The 19,387-nt window shown below is 43.8% G+C and overlaps 2 protein-coding genes across 3 annotated transcripts; one reads left to right on the forward strand and one right to left on the reverse strand.

Moving 5' to 3' along the window:
• Window positions 1-77: 77 nt before the first annotated feature.
• TXNL4B (thioredoxin like 4B) lies at window positions 78-8,688 on the forward strand. 2 transcript variants are annotated; one of them, XM_082677165.1, is made up of 4 exons: window positions 78-301; window positions 3,405-3,573; window positions 5,113-5,264; window positions 7,086-8,688. In XM_082677165.1, the coding sequence occupies exons 2-4, from the start codon at window positions 3,442-3,444 to the stop codon at window positions 7,249-7,251; spliced, it is 450 nt and encodes a 149-aa protein (XP_082533291.1). In that variant the 5' UTR covers window positions 78-301; window positions 3,405-3,441; the 3' UTR covers window positions 7,252-8,688. The 2 variants fall into 2 exon arrangements, with proteins under 2 accessions (XP_082533291.1, XP_082533292.1); XM_082677166.1 differs by lacking the exon at window positions 78-301 and adding an exon at window positions 2,833-3,111.
• Window positions 8,689-10,480: 1,792 nt separating this feature from the next.
• On the reverse strand, window positions 10,481-15,575 carry LOC309836291 (haptoglobin-like). Its single transcript, XM_082676211.1, has 5 exons — window positions 15,507-15,575; window positions 13,682-13,761; window positions 13,279-13,377; window positions 12,358-12,432; window positions 10,481-11,399 (listed from the first exon to the last, which is right to left on the reverse strand). The coding sequence occupies exons 1-5, from the start codon at window positions 15,509-15,511 to the stop codon at window positions 10,621-10,623; spliced, it is 1,038 nt and encodes a 345-aa protein (XP_082532337.1). The 5' UTR covers window positions 15,512-15,575; the 3' UTR covers window positions 10,481-10,620.
• Between the last annotated feature and the right edge of the window lie 3,812 nt (window positions 15,576-19,387).

The following is a 19,387-nucleotide window of genomic DNA, read 5'->3' on the forward strand; positions in this document are numbered from 1 at the left end:
CCTAGGGCTTCCGGTCAGGGCCAGGGGAAGGTGGGCGGGGACTAGAATAACCTCTTCCGCTTATTTGAGCTGGGCCTAATGCGAGTTCATCACTGCGCCTGTGCGTCTTTTTCCGTTTCCGTTCCCTTAAAGTGGTCAGCCACAGTTGCTAGGCAGCTCTAGCCCGTGGGTTACTTTGGTTTGGGGTCGCAGCCGCGGTTGGGGGAGGAGGAAAGAGCCTCCCCAGTCGGCTTTTTGGAGAAAGGGTGAGGGTTGCCGACAACCCTGAAGTGGAAGAGAGGGAGCTGACGTGTACAAATAAGTAAGTATCGTTTTCCCTGGCAGTTGTGGGCCAGGAGTAGCCCAACCACTGGCATCATTAAAAGTATGTCGGGGCTTCCCTGGTGGCGCAGTGGTTGAGAGTCCGCCTGCCGATGCAGGGGACACGGGTTCGTGCCCCGGTCCGGGAAGATCCCACATCCCACATGCCGCGGAGCGGCTGGGCCCGTGAGCCATGGCCGCTGAGCCTGTGCGTCCGGAGCCCGTGCTCCGCAACGGGAGAAGCCACAACAGTGAGAGGCCCGCGTACCGAAAAAAAAAAAAAAAAAAAAAAAGTATGGCGGACTTCCCTGGTGGCGCAGTGGTTAAGAATCCGCCAGCCAATGCAGGGGACAAGGGTTCAAGCCCTGGTCCGGGAAGATCCCACATGCGTGGAGCAACTAAGTCCGTGCGCCACAACTACTGAGCCTGCGCTCTAGAGCTCGTGCTCCGCAGCAAAAGAAGCCACGACGCCGAGAAGCCCACACATAGCAACGAAGAATAGCCCCTGCGCGCCACAGTTAGAGAAAGCCCGCTCGCAGCAACGAAGACCCAACGCAGCCAAAAATAAAATTTTTTAAAAAGTATGTATGTCGGATATTTGGGGAAAATAAAGACGCGCAGCCCAGTGTAAGTAAAAGTCACTCGTCTGTTCACACGCAGAGATAACATCTCTGATGGTCTTTGGGGATATTCATTTCTAGTTATTTTTCTATGTGAATATGTACATGTGTATTATAGTTAGATTTTGTACAAAAGTGGGATCACACTTTATATACTGTTGTTTTATAACTTTGTTTTCTTTATCACGAGGGTTTTTCAGTTATTCATCTCTAACACGGCATGTATTGACAGTGTGCTAGTACGTTGCAGTGGCTATACTATCATTTATTTCCTCAGGTTGTTTGCAGTTTTTCAGCGTTATAAATGTACGTTGATCTTTGTGCATATGTCTATTTATTTACTAGGAATAAATTCTCAGAAGTGGAATTGTTGGTCAAAGAGTATTCAGGTTTCTTTGTAGAAAAGTTTTGCTTCTCTGCATTCCAGCAGGGACTCTGAATGCCTGCCCCTTCACTCACACTCTTGCCGTTATCATTTAATCTTTGCCAAATTAATGGATTTGAAAATATATCGTTTAACTTGCTTTCCTTTGCTTACTGGTAAAGCTTAACTTTCCCAGTATATTTGTCCATTTTTACCTCTTCTTTTGTGAATTTTCCGTTGGTATCCTTTGCTGTGGACATTTTCTTAGGTGTGGTCTCAATTTCCCTCTCCTCTTTCCAACATTTATCCAGTCCCACCCTCTTACAGTCTTATCTCCCCACTCCCCGTTGACAGCTTTGCTCTCCCACCACTTCCTCTTCTTAATCAGTAACTTACAGAAGTTGCTGTTTGTTTGAATTCTAGTGGTAGGACAGATCCATCTTCTTTCTGACTTTCCCTTTCATCAGTAATTTGTTCTGCCACTCCGACTTGAAGAAGTCCCTTCTGGCAATCATCTTCTCTATTTAAAGTATGACCTTTTGGGACTTCACTGGTGGTGCAGTGGTAACGAATCCACCTGCCAATGCAGGGGACACGGGTTTGAGCTCTGGTCTGGGAGGATTCCACATGCCGCAGAGCAACTAAGCCTGTGCACCACAACTACTGAGCATGTGCTCTAGAGCCCGCAAGCCACAACTGCTGGAGCCTGCAAACCTAGAACACGTGCTCCGCAACAAGAGAAGCCACCGCAATGAGAAGCCCGCGCACCACAACGAAGAGTAGCCCCTGCTCGCCTCAACTAGAGAAAGCCCGCGTGCAGCAAGTGACCCAACACAGCCAAAAATTAATTAATTAATTTAAAAAAATAAAGTGTGACCTATTACTAGAACAATTTCATCTCCTATGTGAATTTTTAGTAATTCATATCTTAAAATGTGACTTGTCACCAAAAAAAAGAGAGAAAGAAATCCTCCCTTTTTGTAGCATAAGACACATTTGGGACTGAATTCAAAATATTAAATATCTTAATGGAGTCTCATGGATGGATCAAAAGTAAAGCTCCTTGATCATAGAGTTTCTCAATCATAAAAATAGGACTTGTTGTAGTAGAAGGAACACTGGACTAGAAATTGGATGGCGTGGATTCTAGTTCTTTTTTTTGTAGCTAGAAGTGTAACTATGAGCAAACTAGTCTGAAAATGAGAGGCCTCTTCTATCTCAGTATTTTATTATTTGTTTTGTGTATGTGTGTGTCTGGTTTTTACACACTCTTAATTGATCTGTTTGCCGTGTGATGAGGTATACTCAGTAAGACATACACCAAGGATCTTTAAACCAGACTCACGATAATAAAAATGTCCGTCAATAAAAGACTGTTTAAAAAAGGATGGAACGGGCATGAACTAGTATGGCACTGTGACAAAAAATGTGTGAGTTTTCTACACAGAGATACGTGATGGTCTTCACATGTGAGGTAAAGTGCAAAGTGCAGAAGAGTGGGTAAAGTACGTGTGCTGGACGTCTGTCATTTACTCCAGCAATCTCAGCCACGCAGTTCTGGTAACTACTCCCTCCCACGGCTCCTTCAGGCCTGCGGGTGAGAACAGCGCCCTGTCCCGCTGCTACTAGCCCAGGGTCCTGCACTACACCCTGCTGTTTTCCTGTACGTCTCCTTAATGGAAGTCTTCAGATTACCAAATCTGAGGATGTCACCTCTTTCCTGCTGGAACACTGTCTGAAAGAATACACTCTCTTTTGAGTAAAAAAGGGAGAAAACTTTGGAACCCGTTTGTATTTTCTTGTGAATGCATAACAAAACTCTGGAAGGTACGTGAGAAACTAATGAAGGTTGTTACCTTGTAACTGCTTACAGGGCACTGGGAACTAAGCCAGTTGAGGGGAGACAATATACTTTTCTATATTGTTCCTTTTTAACTGGTGGACTTACCTGCCGCCAGTTTGTGCATTTAGTGTGTTCCTTTTACTTTGTTGTTCCTGTGTTGTGTGAAACCTTTTTTCCTCTGGAAAAAAAATACATACACATTACCTACTACAAAAATTAAAAATGTTTTAAAATTAGGACGCATGCACTTAATGTCTTTAAACATTTCAACTTTCAGGACTGACAGTGAGGACTGATATTTGGATTATTTCAACATGAGCTTCCTGTTACCCAAGCTGAGTAGCAAAAAAGAAGTGGACCAGGCGATAAAAAGTACTGCAGAGAAGGTGCTGGTTCTCAGGTTCGGGAGAGACGAGGATCCTGTCTGTCTGCAACTAGATGATATTGTAAGTGAATTTTTTAAGTAAATCGTTTTTATTAAAAAGCTATACATTCTCACTTCCACACCTGCAAAATGAATGAAAGGGAGCAGGCAGGGCCCGGGGATATAGCTGTTCATTTGTTAGCACACTTCCACTGAGAGCCGATCGTGTGCCTGCCCTGAGCTGAACCCCCAAATCTGTGATTGTGCTGAATCTGCCCTGGATGCCTTTCCTCAGTAGCAGCTGCCGAAGCTCAGTTTCACCAACAATTCAGTGGAAGACCAGGAACATTATTAACAAGAGTCTATGAACATTGTCTTACTCAGTGCTCACAGCACGGGGATAATAGCTATTACTGTTCCCAAGGGGGGCAGATGAATGCCAGGAAGGTCAGGTGACTTCCCACAGGCACAGCACCACTAAATTGCAGAGCTGGGATTTGAACTTTGTTTTCTCTGCCTGCAAATATGCTTTTCGAGTGTGCTGCCTCCAGTGTGTGCCTGATGATAATCTCTGATTTCACAACACATCTTCACAGTCTGATGAATAGGAAGGGGAGTATGGGACAGAGTAAGTTGATCCTGTCTCTGTTTATTGTGGAGAGAGACTTACCCAGGACTGAGACCTCACCCACCATTTCTACTGCTGCCACCCTCAGTGTGGATACAATGTAAGAAACCCCACTTCTGTGGTTAAAAATGAGGGTGTGGGGCTTCCCTGGTGGCGCAGTGGTTGAGAGTCCGCCTGCCGATGCAGGGGACGCGGGTTCGTGCCCCGGTCTGGGAGGATCCCGCATGCCGCACAGCGGCTGGGCCCATGAGCCATGGCCGCTGAGTCTGTGCGTCCGGAGCCTGTGCTCCGCGGCGGGAGAGGCCACAACGGTGAGAGGCCCGCGTACCGCAAAAAAAAAAAAAAAAAAAAAAAAAAAAGAGTATAGACTCTGAAGCCAAGCTGTCCGAGTTCAAATCCTAACCTTACTGCGTACAGCCATGTGACCAGGGGCACATTACCTGCCCATACCTCAGTTTGCTCGTCTGTGAAACGGTGACTGTAGCAGTGCATACCTCATAGGAATGTTGTAAGGATTAAAGGAGCCAACAAGTGTAAAGCACTTAGAACACGTAGCACATAACAAGTGCCATGTAAGTGTTTGCTATTTTTATCATAATTATCATCTATGGGGAGATTGGAAGGAAGAGATGTGGGGGAATTCCATTGTCTGTAGTACATATTTCTGAGTTGTTTTGTTTTTTATTTAAGCGAGTATGGATTTTATAAATCCATAAAAAGTTTATAAAAACTTTACAATCAAAAATAGAAGAAAAAAAAAGAAGCAGAAATATACTCACACAATTTGCCTAGGGCCCTTTCATTACCCTGCCAACAGTGATTCAGACTCTGAATGATAAGGTTACACTGTGTCTAATGTGGAACTCAAACAGGCTAGATTCTTGGCCCGGGAATTTTTTTCAAACAGAAAATTCTCTTCCAGTAAAAAGGTTCACAGAAGAAACGTTGCTGCTGCCCTCAAGTTGTAACCCACATCTCTCTCTTCATTTGTAGCTTTCTAAGACATCTCCTGACTTAAGTAAAATGGCTGCTATATATCTGGTAGACGTGGACCAAACCCCAGTTTATACACACTATTTTGACATCAGTTATATTCCATCTACCGTGTTTTTCTTCAATGGGCAGCATATGAAAGTGGATTATGGGTAAGTTATATTGACATGAAGTTATTATAGTCTTAAAAGTTTCTTTTATCCAGGCAGTTTCAGTAGCTCACCTGTTTGCATGTGATGGGGGCTTTGTGAGTCTTATGCTGGTACTGTTTCCTGAGTTGATGCACTCTCTAATTTTTTTATGTGGAACTTTGGTACAAAATGAGAGTGTTTCCAGTATGAGTGGTGAATTTTAACTTAAGTGTGAGAGAATAGTACAGTTTGTGAAGCACTCGCCATCTTTCAGTGTAGAAATACAGAACAGCTTTTTAAAAAGTTTCCCAGGAATTTTATTTAGAACAAAGTAGGTCATTTGTTCTTAACCTTTTGAAACTCATAGACTGCATCTATAAAAGAAGTAATCCTTCAGCAAATTAAGACATGCTTTTGTCTTGCCAAATTTCCTGTCTTCTTTCACTCAGAGAATTTGAAGTCATTCTTCAACAAAGTCTGTCAAGAATAAGTAACATGAGGGACTTCCCTGGTGGTCCAGTGGTTAAGGCTTCACCTTCCAACACAGGGGGTGCAGGTTCGATCCCTGGTCAGGGAGCTAAGATCCCACATGCCTCGAGGCCAAAAAACCAAAACATAAAACAGAAGCAATATTGTAACAAATTCAGTAAAGACTTTAAAAATGGTCCACATCAAAAAAAAAATCTTAAAAAAAAAAATAACATGAAATCTTTAATGCCTTCCCCTCCATCCAGTTGGCATTCCAATACTTATTAATTTTGAATGTATCCGTAATAATCCTATCATTTCTTACTGTGGTCAAGGAGTCCACTTGTCTAGATCTGTGTGCCTGCTTTGTCATCATTTATTTGAAAGTGTATTAAATATAATCTGTTTTAAGTGTTTTATAGCTATTTATTCTCCTAGAATACAGTTGATATATGTATTAGTTTGGTGAATATTTTCAGAGGGTGATTTATGATACTACTTACCACCTTAAAATGTATACAATTTTTAACCCAGCAATTGCATTTCCAGGGATTTATCTGAAGGAAAATAGTCACGAAAGTGGCCAGAATTGGCTACATAGATCTTCATCCATCCCACCATTATTTAGAAGACAGAATACTTAGAAAGAAGCTAGATGTCTACAGAAGCATACTAGAAATTAATTTAATATGGTATGGGAGATGCATGTTTAATGACTTTGAAAGAACTATGTTATATGTTCATTGAAAAAAGCACCTTACGAGATAGTTTACATGATATGATTCTCGTGACTCTGAAAAAAAGAAATGCATACACACACACACACACACACACACACACACACAAACACAAGCTTGAAAGGGTATATACCAAAATGTGGCCTATGGCCTCATTTTTTTTTTCCTAAACTGCTTCTACAGTAAACATACTTGATACTTGAAAAGTAAAAAAAAAAAAAAGGTAACATTGCACCTACCACTCAGAAGTATAAGTGACTAGAACTCAGAGACAAGGACAAGTTAATGGACTTTGCACAGTGTGTAGTCAACAACAGCAACAACAAACTAAGCCCATGCTAACACCCAGGGAATACTACTTGATGATGAGTTGAGAAGTGATTAAATAGGTTTTGAAGCAGAAGCTTTGCACCTGGTAGGGCTTACATGCTCTCCCAGCAGCCCACAACACTGGTTTTAGTCGTATATCAAATGGGCCCTGTAATCGCAAAGGGAAAATCAGTGTCAGGCTTTGTGTCTAAAGGCTCCCTGATCAGAAGAAAATAACAGAGCTGCTATTTATTTTGTTTATCCTGAAGGTCTGACAAGTAATTATGAAAAGTTTTGAGCGAGGTTGTTTCTCTCCTATGCTATTTAGGTCTCCAGATCACACTAAGTTCGTGGGAAGTTTCAAAACCAAACAAGACTTCATAGATTTGATTGAAGTAATTTATCGAGGTGCAATGAGGGGAAAACTTATTGTTCAAAGTCCTATTGATCCCAAGAATATTCCCAAATATGACCTCCTCTATCAAGACATTTAGCACTTTCACTACTATCAAAGTTGAAGAGACAGGCCCATCGTGACACAGTGCCTGACTCCAGCTGTGCTGTTTCTCTGGGGTCTTTCGGAAATGTGGTCAGCATCCCGGCGGAGAAGAGGTTTGACATGTATAGAAAATACCGGCCCCCAAGTAGAAGACCACACTGGTGCTGTGACAATTGGGAATGCCCAAGTGTCTACTCCCTGCAGAGCCCAGAGCAGTCAAGTCAGCCGTGGTCAGTTTCCCCAGTGTGGTTATTTTAATTTCTCTTCATATTATAGTTTTCTTTATTCTTTAAGATAATACAGAATCCTTCTAAACCTTGGCTAGTACAATTTGATTTAACTATGTTTATTCGATACACAAGTAAAATAGAAAGTCAATTCCCGTAAGAGCAAAAATACTCCTTTTCTACCCTATGTGTACACACCCACCCCTTCCATCTTCCTCAGCTCGCCACTCCTCCACTCGTGTATTTATCTCGTGCTCGACTATTATCCCAGTTCTTCTGGAATAAGTCATTCTTTACTGAGAGCAGGCAAGTTTGTTTTACCTTCGAGCCTTTCTGGCTCAGACTTCTAAAGGTGTCCTGGCTTGCTCAGTTTACCAGCTTTTCTATTATGAAATTGCCCAAGAAGTGAGAACTTGAACCTTCACCATCCAGCACCCAATGTGAGCTAAACAAAGAGTTAACTACCCTTAGTAAGTAGGAGCTGATCTCTCCCAGAGCTCCGTCTCTTCCTGAGGAGAAAACTGTACTTCACGGACTCAAGACTGGAAAGAGATCTCAGAATTGCTAGAAAGAAGTATCCTGTTTATAGGACTTGCCTGTGTTAACAACTTTATGAAGAATTCTCCCAGGGTCCTCTGGCACAGCCTGCCACCACTTGGGCAAGTTCCTGCTCCTCTCAGAACCTCACGGGGCTAAGGGTACTGCCTTTCTAGAATAAGAGAATAGATGCAGAGCCAGAGGGCAGTGTGCCAGGCAGCACGTGACCTGCTTGGCAGCTTTTTGCCACCTTGATGACAGACACCCAGTTCTGTGCAGGGCAGCACTGTCGGTGCAAGTCTGTCCCCCTTTGCCAGGTGCGTCCTGTCCAAGCCTTTTCTGACAAATGTGGCGTAGAAGGAAGGCTGCTGGGTACCTTGTGACCTTCATTGATAAAGGAGAGAGCCACTCCAGGAAGGAGACAACAAAACCCTGTCAGCACCACCACCGTCTTCTCCTGGCCCCCACTTCCTGCTTTCATGGTGATCGTGGTACATGGAGCTGCTGCAGCTGTCTTAGGACCACGAGGCAACCAGCACTGGGATGAAAAATGAACATGCTGAGAAGACCGGTGAAGAGAGCCTGGGTCCCTGATAACGATACTGAGCTACTGAGTGGACTCTAGACATGCATCCCTTAAGACTTCTATGAAAGAATAAAATGTCTTCACTGCCTGTCACTGTTAGTTGGATTTTCTGTCCCTCATAGCCTAAGTCACAGAGCATTTGAGGTGTGGGAAGTGCTCGGATAAGAGCAAAACCTCGGAACTTTCATGCGTAAGATTCTCATATCTTCTCTCCTACTGAGGGCTTTAGGGAATGTTTCTCTGAAGTCCTGGTTTACATGTTTTTGTTCTCATCTTGGTTGCTGTCCATTCCACAAGTATTTATTAAGTACATACTGTGTGCCCCGTCCTGTGCCAGATGCTACATAAAAACGAATGACTCCTGGATGGAAGAAAGGCTGCTTAGAAGAGACAGTGCCTGAGCCTTAAAGGAGAGTAGGAGGTACTCATGGAGAAAGGGGAGGGCTTTTCAGGAGAGGGCACCGGGGGAGGAAGGCCCGGGGGCTGGAGACAGCACGCGTGTTGAGAGGGCTCCACGGAGTCCAGTGTCACTGGAACCCGAGGAGGAGGCCAGGCGGGTGAGAGGTACCGCTGGGAGGAAGGCAGAGGAGATGAGGGAGTTGGGAAAATGCCGAAAGTTTTCTTTTCTGTTCCTCCTGAGGGGTGGGCAGGAGCCACTTAATCAGTCAGATTGCTTTTCAAGAAAACTTAGCGCTGAAGGTACGATCAGAAGACATAGGTGCCTCCTGAGAGGCATTATTTCATGTGTTTGTATTTTTCAGTTTCTAGCGATCGTCTTTTCCACACGCTCTAGAATACAGGTCTAAGTCCTTCATTGGCCTATGAGCTGTAACCTGTTGAAAATTATTGATGGATCTGGAGAGTGCATGTGAGGAGAACGTCACAGGGAAGGGCAGAACCCTAGTGAGGAATAGTGACATTTTAAGCCATGAGCAGGAGAGGCCCTATTTTGGGATGACAGGACGGTATATTGGTGAAGGGCCAGCGTACTGAATAAAGGCCTACTGCTCACTTAGAACTTTTCTTCTTCAGTTAGAAGAGCTTCATGTGCTGGGTTCTAGAACCTTTTTTCTGGGAAACCCTTAGTAACGAGACCGTTCTTTGTGAAATGAAAGACTCAGATGGCTTGCGTTTGACTCCTGGTAAAGGGTAGGTCTCTTCCAAGTGGGAAAAGCAGCCCCTCCTAAGGAAGAGACATCTAACTTTACCCGGCCCCAGAATGTTATTACTGATGAGCACTTTAGAGATCGTCTGGGTTAAGCCCCTCATAGGAGAGACCTGGGAACTGATGGGCAGGGAGCTTAAGGAACTTGGCAGATTTATCGTCGAGCTGTGATTTGGACCCAGCAAGTCCAGAAATCCTGCCTTTATACCATCTTACTTTGCCACCTGAAGCACTGGTGTGTTGGAGCACAAACAACAAAGTACTGTCTGTGTTAAAGCACTTGTTTTCATGCCACTTTGAGCTAGCATCTTCCTCACCAGCCTCCACTCTTTCTCCTCCTTTACTCTGAAGAAGCGAAAGGATGCGGTGAAAAGAGCTCGGGATTTGTATTTAGACAGACCTAGGTTAAAGGTTCAGCTTCACTATTTGATAGCTGTGTAACCCTAAGCAAATCACTTAACTTCTCTGAGTCTCTATTTCCTTGTCTGTAAAACAAGGATAACAGTGACCTCTCTGAGGCCTGCCATTGGATAGGCACTCATTCAGTGATCATGAGCGCTGCAGTGGGGCAGTTTGTATCACTTTAGGGATTTCCAGTTGCCCTGGGGGTTTTTCTGCCACACTCCCAGTAAACTCTAGAGCACTTGGCTGCTGCCATACTATAAATGAGAGAATTTAAAAAGGCCCAAGGCCAGAAACAGCACAGAAATGAGTCAAAGGAAGCTCTTTATTGATCGACTCAGCAATGCAGGGCTGGAACCCATCAGCTTCATGCCACGTTTTTGTCCCCTCTGCTACTGTCCAGTTTTCCCTCGGCCTTTCAGGCAAAGGCTTCCAGCCAGCCTTGCATTAGTTGTCAGCTATGGTTTTCTGAACCCAGTCCAGAGTGGAGGACACCTTCACATACACACCGTACTCGGCAGTAGCACAGCTCTTGTCAAAGCTCAGGATCCCAGCCGCATACCAGGTGTCGTCAGCCTCGTCGTGAATTGCAAAGGCGCTGCCGGCATCGCCATAGCAGGTGTCTTCCTGGTACTTGGACAAGCCAGCACAGAAGGTGTGCTCATTCAGTATCGGCTGCACCCCCACAGGGCTCTTTGGTGTCTTCTTTTCGGGTACTGTGCTGCCTTCGTAGTGCTGTACACACTTGTCTTGGTCAGCCACCGGCAGCATGATGTACTTCAGATGCTCAGTAAAAACTAAGTTGGCATTTCGCCCCCAGCCAGACACGTAACCCACACGCCCCGCTTCCACGTAATCTTTTGAAGGTAGGCAGATGGGCATTACTGTCTCATCAATGGGCACCTTCTCTCTGAGTTTGATGAGCCCAATGTCTACCTCGGAGTAGTCAGGGTGGAGAAGCACCTTCTCAATCTCCACAAGCTGCTTTCTCCCCACATAGAGTCTTAAAGTAGGAGCAATGTCTTTTGCTTTTGTTGTATTGTCATGACCCAAGAAGAGATTTTTGGCTGTGGTCAGCAGCCATTGTTCATTGATCAGCGTGGCCCCCGAGGTGAGATTATTGCGGGAGACCATCTTAGCCTGCCAGGGAAAGCTGCCTTTGGCATCCAGTGAGCCGCCGATGATCCTTTGCACCTGAACCGCTGGATGCTTGGGCTTTCCGCATACTGTTGAGGAGAGTAAGAAAACTATGAGCAGAATGTGACCGTCTCCCAGTCTTTCCCAGGGAAGGATAAAAGGACCAACTCTTGCTGCTGTCTGAACGGTCACTGTTCATTTCTCCAGAGCTGGAAATGTTTGCACGCTTTGCCCTTACCTTCTGCTCCTCTTGTTCCCAGTGTTTATAGTTTAAAATGATTCTTTTTTTTTTTCTTTTAATGTTTACGTCACTAAAGCGGAGTTCTATTTCCTGCTTTTCTAACTCACAAAGAAACAAGTAGCCCTGAAGTTTTCAAACTCTGGCCACTGAACTCTATGTATATTTAAACAGTCTATCACAGCAAGATGTCCATAGCTCCCTTAAATTCATTGTAAGCACAAGGAGCTACCATGATTCATTCTCTCTGAATAAAGAGGGATGTGATATTGCATTTCATAACAGGCAGGTTAGCAGTTCCGCATCCCTAGTAGCAGAAGACGGTAGGCAAGATCCTCTTGTTCCAAGAGGGAAAAGGAGGGAGCGTCAGCTCTTTCTAGTAACAACAGAGTCCTGACCCATCTCCAGCCTCCTTTGTCATAGTCTCACGGATTAAGGTTTTGTTATGCCCTCTCTTGACCTGTTGTTCCTGGAGCTTGCTTTACCCTTGGCCCAGGGCTCTCTAGGTGGGCTCTATGTACACACAGAGTTTCCTGATCCTCTGTGGGCAGTGTAGACAGTGGATTCAGTCAGTGCCCCGCAGGCCAAATGAACAAATCCTTAGTAAACTTCATGGGGAAGTATTACCTGCCTGTGCACTTCTCTGCCCAGCCACCTGTGGTTCTCCCTGGTCCCTCCCCTCGGCTCTTGTGTGCCCAGAGGAAACCACACAGGGAGGATGTTCCTCTAGGACATTTCAATCCCTGCTGGTGCACCGACCCCTCAATACCCACTTTTCCGTCTCCTTCCCAGGACCCATGATTTCCTACCTGCTTCACACTCAGGGAGTTGCTCTCCAAGGTCCTTATTTATCCACTGCTTCTCCGTGTTTAAGGTGTACACTCCTGAAACAAAAAGAAAAAAAAATGAGCCAAAAGGGAAATTGTATCTGGACCTAGCGTGGGGAGAGAAGGTATTTAAAGAGCAGAATCAGAGAGGCAGGAAGGGGGAGGGCAGGGGAAGAGGAGGAAGGGAGGAGTGCTGTGCTAGAAGCCAAGTGCGGGGGCCACGGTGCAGCCCAGCAGGGCAGAACAGTGGTCACGGGGACCGTGGCGATCATGGTGATCGTGGCAAGGCTGTACGGGGTCCTGACTCCCTCTTACAGGCTACCTGAACTTGGGCAAATTACTCAACCTTTCTGTGCCTCAGTTTCAGCAGCAGCAAAGTGAGAGTAATAACAGTATCTCTTAGGAATCCCCTGGTGGTCCAGTGGTCAGGACTCCGCACTTCCAATGCAGGGAGCACAGGTTCGATCGCTGGTCGGGGAACTAAGGTCCCACGAGCAGTGCAGGGCGGCCAAAATAAATAATAGTATCTCTGCGGAGGGGTGTTGTGAGGACCTAGTGAGCAAGTCCATGTGAAGCACTTAGAACAGTTCCAGGAGTGCAGTGCTCACTAGGTAAGGGCTCCCTGTCGTCATCACCGTCACCGTCATTTTGTCCACGTAGATGTCACCCTGAGAGGGTAGGCTACATGGCGTCACCTCCCTCCCCTTAACAAAGAAGAAAACTTGAAGCTGAGAAAAGTTAATTTGCCCAAAAGGCCACAGCTACCGGTGACAAAACCCTTGTTAGAATCTAAATCTCCTGGCTCCAGAGAACACGGGCACTTTCTGGACAGTCACCCTGGCTCCACTCCTTGTGGAAATGGTGGGACAGAGGAGGGCCCGGGGACATTCGTCCCGGCCTTACCATCTCCAGCGCGTAGTTTGTAGTAGGTTTTACACCGATAGCGAACCAAGTGTTCCAGGTAGCCATTGGCAATCTCAGGGGGCTTTAAGCAGCTGTCATCTGCAAAGAAAAACAGGAAGAGAAATTTCGTAGTCAGAAGCTTCCCCTAGAGACCCAAAAAGTCAGAGGAGAAGCAGCTGCTTTGCACATCAACCTCCCTCCACCCCAAATGGAAGCCCTGGGGAGGGCAATCTCCCCTTATTTCTGGCTGGCTTCCCAATTTTCTTCATGATACTGAAAGACCAGAGATTAAGGTGAGAAGGAGCAATTGGATCTTCCCCAGGAGAGGGTGCAGGTCTGATGGGGCAAAAGTGGATGCAGCAGTGCTGGGAGGTACAGCTCTTGTCCAAACACAGAGTCCTACCTGTGGCAGTTGTGGTCTCGCTGGTTTCCACCGCGAAAAGCTGACCGCAGAGCAGTAGGGCGACAACAGCTCGCAGGGCACTGCAGAAAAGACGGAAAGGAGCGCGCAGCTCGTCTCCCCGCTTCACCACACACACACACACACACACACACACACACACACACACACACACACACACACACACACACACACACACACACACACACACACACACACACACACACACACACACACACACACACACACACACACACACACACACACACACCCCATTAGGCAAAAAATAGATACGGAAGTGCTAGGACCTAGAAAGAAGCCCTTCACCCACCCACATGCATAGTTTAGGAGCTTCCCAGTCACCCAGGTTCCAGCATGTTCTGTGCTGCTGGGAATTCTACAGAAGCTTCAGAGAAGAACAAGCAAGATAGGAAGGCACATGGGGATTGGGCCTCAGTTTCTGGCAGCATTCAGGAAACATTAAATTGTTAATATATGAGCTCTCCAGCAAAGAGAAATCTCACTTGGGCACCCTAAGGTGCTGGGCTACAAGGATACTGCTAATGAAATGTGGATAACTGGAAGATGGGGAAGTTGGAATTTATTATGCTGTTCTCTCTACTTTTTGAAATTTTCCATAATAAGAGGTTTTTTTTAATGTATAATTTAAAACACTGATACAGCTTTTTCTATTATTTTATAATTTGACTTCAGGAAATGGTATAGCAAACCCCAGGATTCCAGGTTACCTGGAAGATAACTGGCTCCCTGAAAGGTCGACTGTGCACATGGGCATCAATGCACAGGCTATATTCACCAGTTAACCATCTCCCTGAAGGATGTCAGCTACTCAAATATTGCTTGGTTAAGTTTCTAGTCTCGTTATTTCAACATTTCAAAAAAAATTTTTATTTTTTTTTTAAATCTGAGTGCCTGAATTGTGTCACTCAAATGTGTCACTATTGATCTTTCTTATTATACATTTTTAAAAAGAAAAAAAAATCTGCTAATAGGCATATTCAAAATGCCAGGGGGAATTCCCTGGCGGTCCAGTGGTTAGGACTCAGCACTCTCATTACCAAGGGCCCAGGTTCATTCCCTGGTTGGGGGACTAAGATCCCACAAGCCGTGTGGCATGGCCCAAAAAAGAAAAAAAATGCCAGGAGGCCTACCACAGGAGCTGCTGGCATCCCCCGCGAAAATATCATAACCTCGAGGAAAAAGCTATTCCTTAGGGGCTTCCCTGGTGGCGCAGTGGTTGAGAATCTGCCTGCCGATGCAGGGGACACGGGTTCGAGCCCTGGTCTGGGAAGATCCCACATGCCACGGAGCAACTAGGCCCGTGAGCCACAACTACCGAGCCTGCGCATCTGGAGCCTGTGCTCTGCAACAAGAGAGGCCACGATAGTGAGTGGCCCGCGCACTGCAATGAAGAGTGGCCCCCGCTTGCCGCAACTGGAGAAAGCCCTCGCACAGAAACGAAGACACAACACAGCCAAAAATAAATAAATAATTAATTTAAAATGAATATCTGCTTATAAAAAATATTTGTTAAAAAAAAAATCTATTCCTTAGAGAAAGTCACATCTCATGGGAAAGACAGCACCATCTGAATTACCCTTTATGGATACGGAAAAGCAGAGGATTTAACACAGAAAACACTTTATTCACTATAATTTAGCCCATTTGCCTTATTCCTTTGTTATATTTTTGCATCTCTCCTGTAAGCCTCTCCTGTACCTGGGCTGTCATGTAGATAAAAGATATATACAAAGAAGGATGAAATAATCCAGAGGAAAGGGGGGACAGGGCTGAACTGTGGACTCACCTCATCTTTGGTACGTCTGCCTCTGAAACAGCAGTGCTGTGGGGCACCTTCTGATGCTTTTATGTCTCCGGTATCTCACTCCACCCCCTTCTTGATTTCATAATCCCTGTGTCTACACACTTTGGCCTTGCTAAGGTCACTCGCATTTTCCAGTAAGAAAGCCACAAACAACATCTCTGTTAAAGAGTCGAGCTCTTGCTTCACGCTTGAGTTTCCCCTGGTGTTCTTCATGCTTGAGCCAAAGAAACCTGGCCACATCATGACCCCATGTAGCTGCCAAAGTGTTTCCCGAAATCAGCCACTGTGCAGGACTGGGGGAGGAACCGTCAATCTGTGTCTCTTTGTTTTGGATGATTTTCAGCACTGAACAGAGCCTTTTTGGGGTTATTTCAGATCCCTTAGAGACACTCCTGCAACCTGGCTGAGATAGGGCTCTAAAGTAAGCATGTCCTTTTCAGAATCATTTTCCCCACTCTGTGTTGCCATCTCCTTATTGCTGCAAAGCTCTCCAACCTGAAATCAGTAAAATGTATTTATTATGTCTTCTCTGATGTCTTTTTCCAAGAAATCACACAACATTGTTAAAGCTATAGTGTAGACGCAAACTATACTCAATGGCAGTGGTTATCGTGGTTTTATAGTCCAGTAATCAATCCAAATAGGCAGGCGAGAAAAATAGATGTGCTTTAGTCAGATGCCTGCAGCTGTGTATCCCAAGTACTGTTCAACTGAAATTTAATATCAACTCATTTATAAAAAGCCAGTGGTTCTTAAATTAGAGTGTGCAGAAGAATCCCTTTGGGATACTTAAGGTGGCACTGATGTAACAGCAGAATAACTGGAAACAGCACAAATGTCTATCAATAGGAGAATGGCTAAATAATGTTGGTATATTTGTATAACAGGACATTATACAGCCGTGAGAATGAATGAACTATGAAAGAACATGGATAGCGTTATAAACATAATTTTTAAAGAGAACTTCAAGTTTCAGGAGATTATATTAAGTAAGAATGATACCGCTTCTGTAGAGCTCAAAATCAGGTAAACTCAATAATGGATTCTAAGATATGACACCAAAATCGCAAGCAACAAAAGGAAAAATGGGTAAATAGAGCTTCATCAAAATTAAAAACTTCTGTGCATCAAAGGATAATATCAAGAAAGTGAAAAGATAATCTATGAATAGGAGAAAATATTTACAAATCATATATCTGATAAGCATTTAATATCCAGAATAAAGAACTCTTACAGCAACAAAATAAAAAACAAACAAACAATTAAACATGAGCAAATGACATGAATAAACATTATTCCAAAGAAGATATACAAAAATGGTCAACAAGTACATGAAAAGATGATCAACATTGCTGGAAAATGTCATTAGGGAAATGCAAGTCAAAACCGCAAGACATCACCTTACATCTACAAGTATGACTACAATCACAAGAAAAACTATATATAATAAGTCTTGGCAAGGATGTGGAGAAATTGGAACTCCCATACATTGCCGGTGGACATGTAAAATGGAGTAGTATCTGCAAAACAGTATGATGGTTCCTCAAAAAGCTAAACTAGAATCGCCATATGACCCAGCAATTCCGCTTCTAGGTATTTAATCCAAAATAATTGAAAAGGGACTCAAACAGAGTCTTTTCTTTTTTTAATAAATTTATTTATTTATTTTTGGCTGCGTTGGGTCTTTGTTGCTGCGCGTGCGGGCTTTCTCTAGTTGTGGCGAGCAGGGGCTACTCTTCGTTGCGGTGCATGGGCTTCTCATTGCAGTGGCTTCTCTTGTTGCAGAGCATGGGCTCAGTAGTTGTGGCGCACAGGCTTAGTTGCTCCACAGCATGTGGGATCTTCCTGGACCAGGGCTCAAACCCGTGTTCCCTGCATTGGCAGGTGGATTCTTAACCACTGTGCCCCCAGGGAAGTCCTCAAACAGATTCTTGTACACCAATGTTCATTGCAGCATTATTCACAATATCCAAAGGTAGAAACAACCCAAATGTCCTTCAACAGATGAGTGGATAAAAATACATACAGTGGAATATTATTCACCTATAAGAAGTTCTGATACATGCTGCAACATGAAACTTTGAAAACATTATGCTAAGTGAAAGAAACCAGAAACAAAGAGACAAATATTATGTGGTTCCACTTGTATGAAATGTCTAGACAGAAAGTAGAATAGAGGCTCCCTGGGGCCGGGGGAAGGGAGGAAAGGGGAGTTATTGCTTAATGGGTACAGAGTTTCTGCTTGGAATGATGAAAAAGTTTTGCAAACAGTGGTGATGTTTGCACAATATTGCAAATATAATTAATGCCACTGATTTGTATACTTTAAAGTTGTTAAAATCAGAAATTTCATGTTATATATATTTTATCACAATAAAAAAATTCAAAAAAAATAAACTTTTTCTTAGCCAAAGAAAACTTTTTAAAAACAACCAAGACTGAACAATATAATGTATAGGCATAGATGCCAAGAAGACAAAAACTTTATTTTAAAAAATTTTAATAGAACGGAAAACACAAAATGTAAAATGTTACCTCTCGTAGGGAGGCGGAAGGCATAAGAGAGAAGCACATAGGTAAATATAAATAAATTATTGTTAATGATCCAACTTTTGGGCTGGGTAATAGGTTCATGAAAGTACACTTTATTGTGATTTATTTTTAAAAAGACATCACACATACACATATATGTATATCACATATAATTATAGGTATCAAATAACATTTAAAAATATGAAGGAGGGGGAAATCACGTGATAGACTTATTAAGAAGCAAAGCCCAGGCCCCTCCTTCCAGAAATTTTGATTCGATAGGTCTGTCAGTGTCTACAAATCTGCGTTTTAAATGACCATAACTTCTCCCAGCCCCGTATGCACGCTACTGCGCGACGGTGCAGCTCCATGATCCTATGAAATGGAGGGGGAGGCTTTCTCTTTGGGCTGCAGCTACCCCTCCTAAGGGATCTAAAATGAAACATTTCTGGGGACATCTCTGGGGGCGCGGTGGTTAAGACTCCGCATTCCCAATGCAGGGGGCCAGGGTTCAATCCCTGATCAGGGAACTAGATCCCACATGCATGCTGCAACTAAGAGTTCACATGCCACAACTACAGAGCCCACAAGCCGCAACTAAGACCCAGCGCAACTAAATAAATAAAAACTTAAAAAAAATTAAAATAAAATGAATCATAGTGAATACATTTTATAGGGAGAACAGAAAGCAGAAAAGTTTAAAAGATCAATAAGTGAGGACAGCAATTAGTGGAGGAGCTCAAAGGGCAAAGTTTTGACTTTGGAAGAAAAAACTATTTTTAAAAGTTTGTTCTGCCAATATGGAAGTCTTGAAATTTTGTAAGCTACAGAAAAATAAAAATAAGAAAAAGTCCTCCCATTATTTCACCACCCCAAGACCCAAGACAGCCGGTAACTAACCACTATTAACACTTTAGTGTCACTTCCTTCCAGGCTTTTCTCTGTACACATTTTTACATAGTTTTGATAATTCATTATACAGAATTTTTGCGTGGTCTGCCTTTTTCACCCAATGTTATAGGCATTTTCCATCTTGCAGCAAATCTCTGTGAACCATTTTTAATGCCATATTTTATTTCTAACTTAAATATCCCCTCATTGTTGCAAATTTAAGGTGATTCTAATTTGTCTTTTATAAATATCTTATATAAACACAGGGAGGTGAGGTAGGAGGCCAGGCTCACTTTATTCCATATGGATATACAATTGATTCCGGCATCATTTACTAAAAATCTTAAGTGTTCAGCTTGATGAATCTTTATATAACTCCTGTGTAATCAACACTCAGATCAAGATTTAGAATATTTCCAGCCCCCAAGAAGCCTACTTTG

Source organism: Grampus griseus (assembly GCF_964374135.1).
Source record: "Grampus griseus genome assembly, chromosome: 19".
NCBI classification, from domain to species: Eukaryota; Metazoa; Chordata; class Mammalia; order Artiodactyla; family Delphinidae; genus Grampus; species Grampus griseus.

Excerpts from the sequence above, each read along its gene's own strand:
- TXNL4B (XM_082677165.1), top strand. The coding sequence starts at position 3,442 with ATGAGCTTCCTGTTACCCAAGCTGAGTAGCAAAAAAGAAGTGGACCAG. Across the intron at positions 3,574-5,112 it reads GTCTGCAACTAGATGATATT|CTTTCTAAGACATCTCCTGA; the intron begins GTAAGTGAATTT and ends CTTCATTTGTAG. Across the intron at positions 5,265-7,085 it reads CATATGAAAGTGGATTATGG|GTCTCCAGATCACACTAAGT; the intron begins GTAAGTTATATT and ends TATGCTATTTAG.
- LOC309836291 (XM_082676211.1), bottom strand. Across the intron at positions 12,433-13,278 it reads CAAACTACGCGCTGGAGATG|GAGTGTACACCTTAAACACG; the intron begins GTAAGGCCGGGA and ends TTTTTGTTTCAG. Across the intron at positions 11,400-12,357 it reads ACTCCCTGAGTGTGAAGCAG|TATGCGGAAAGCCCAAGCAT; the intron begins GTAGGAAATCAT and ends TCTCCTCAACAG.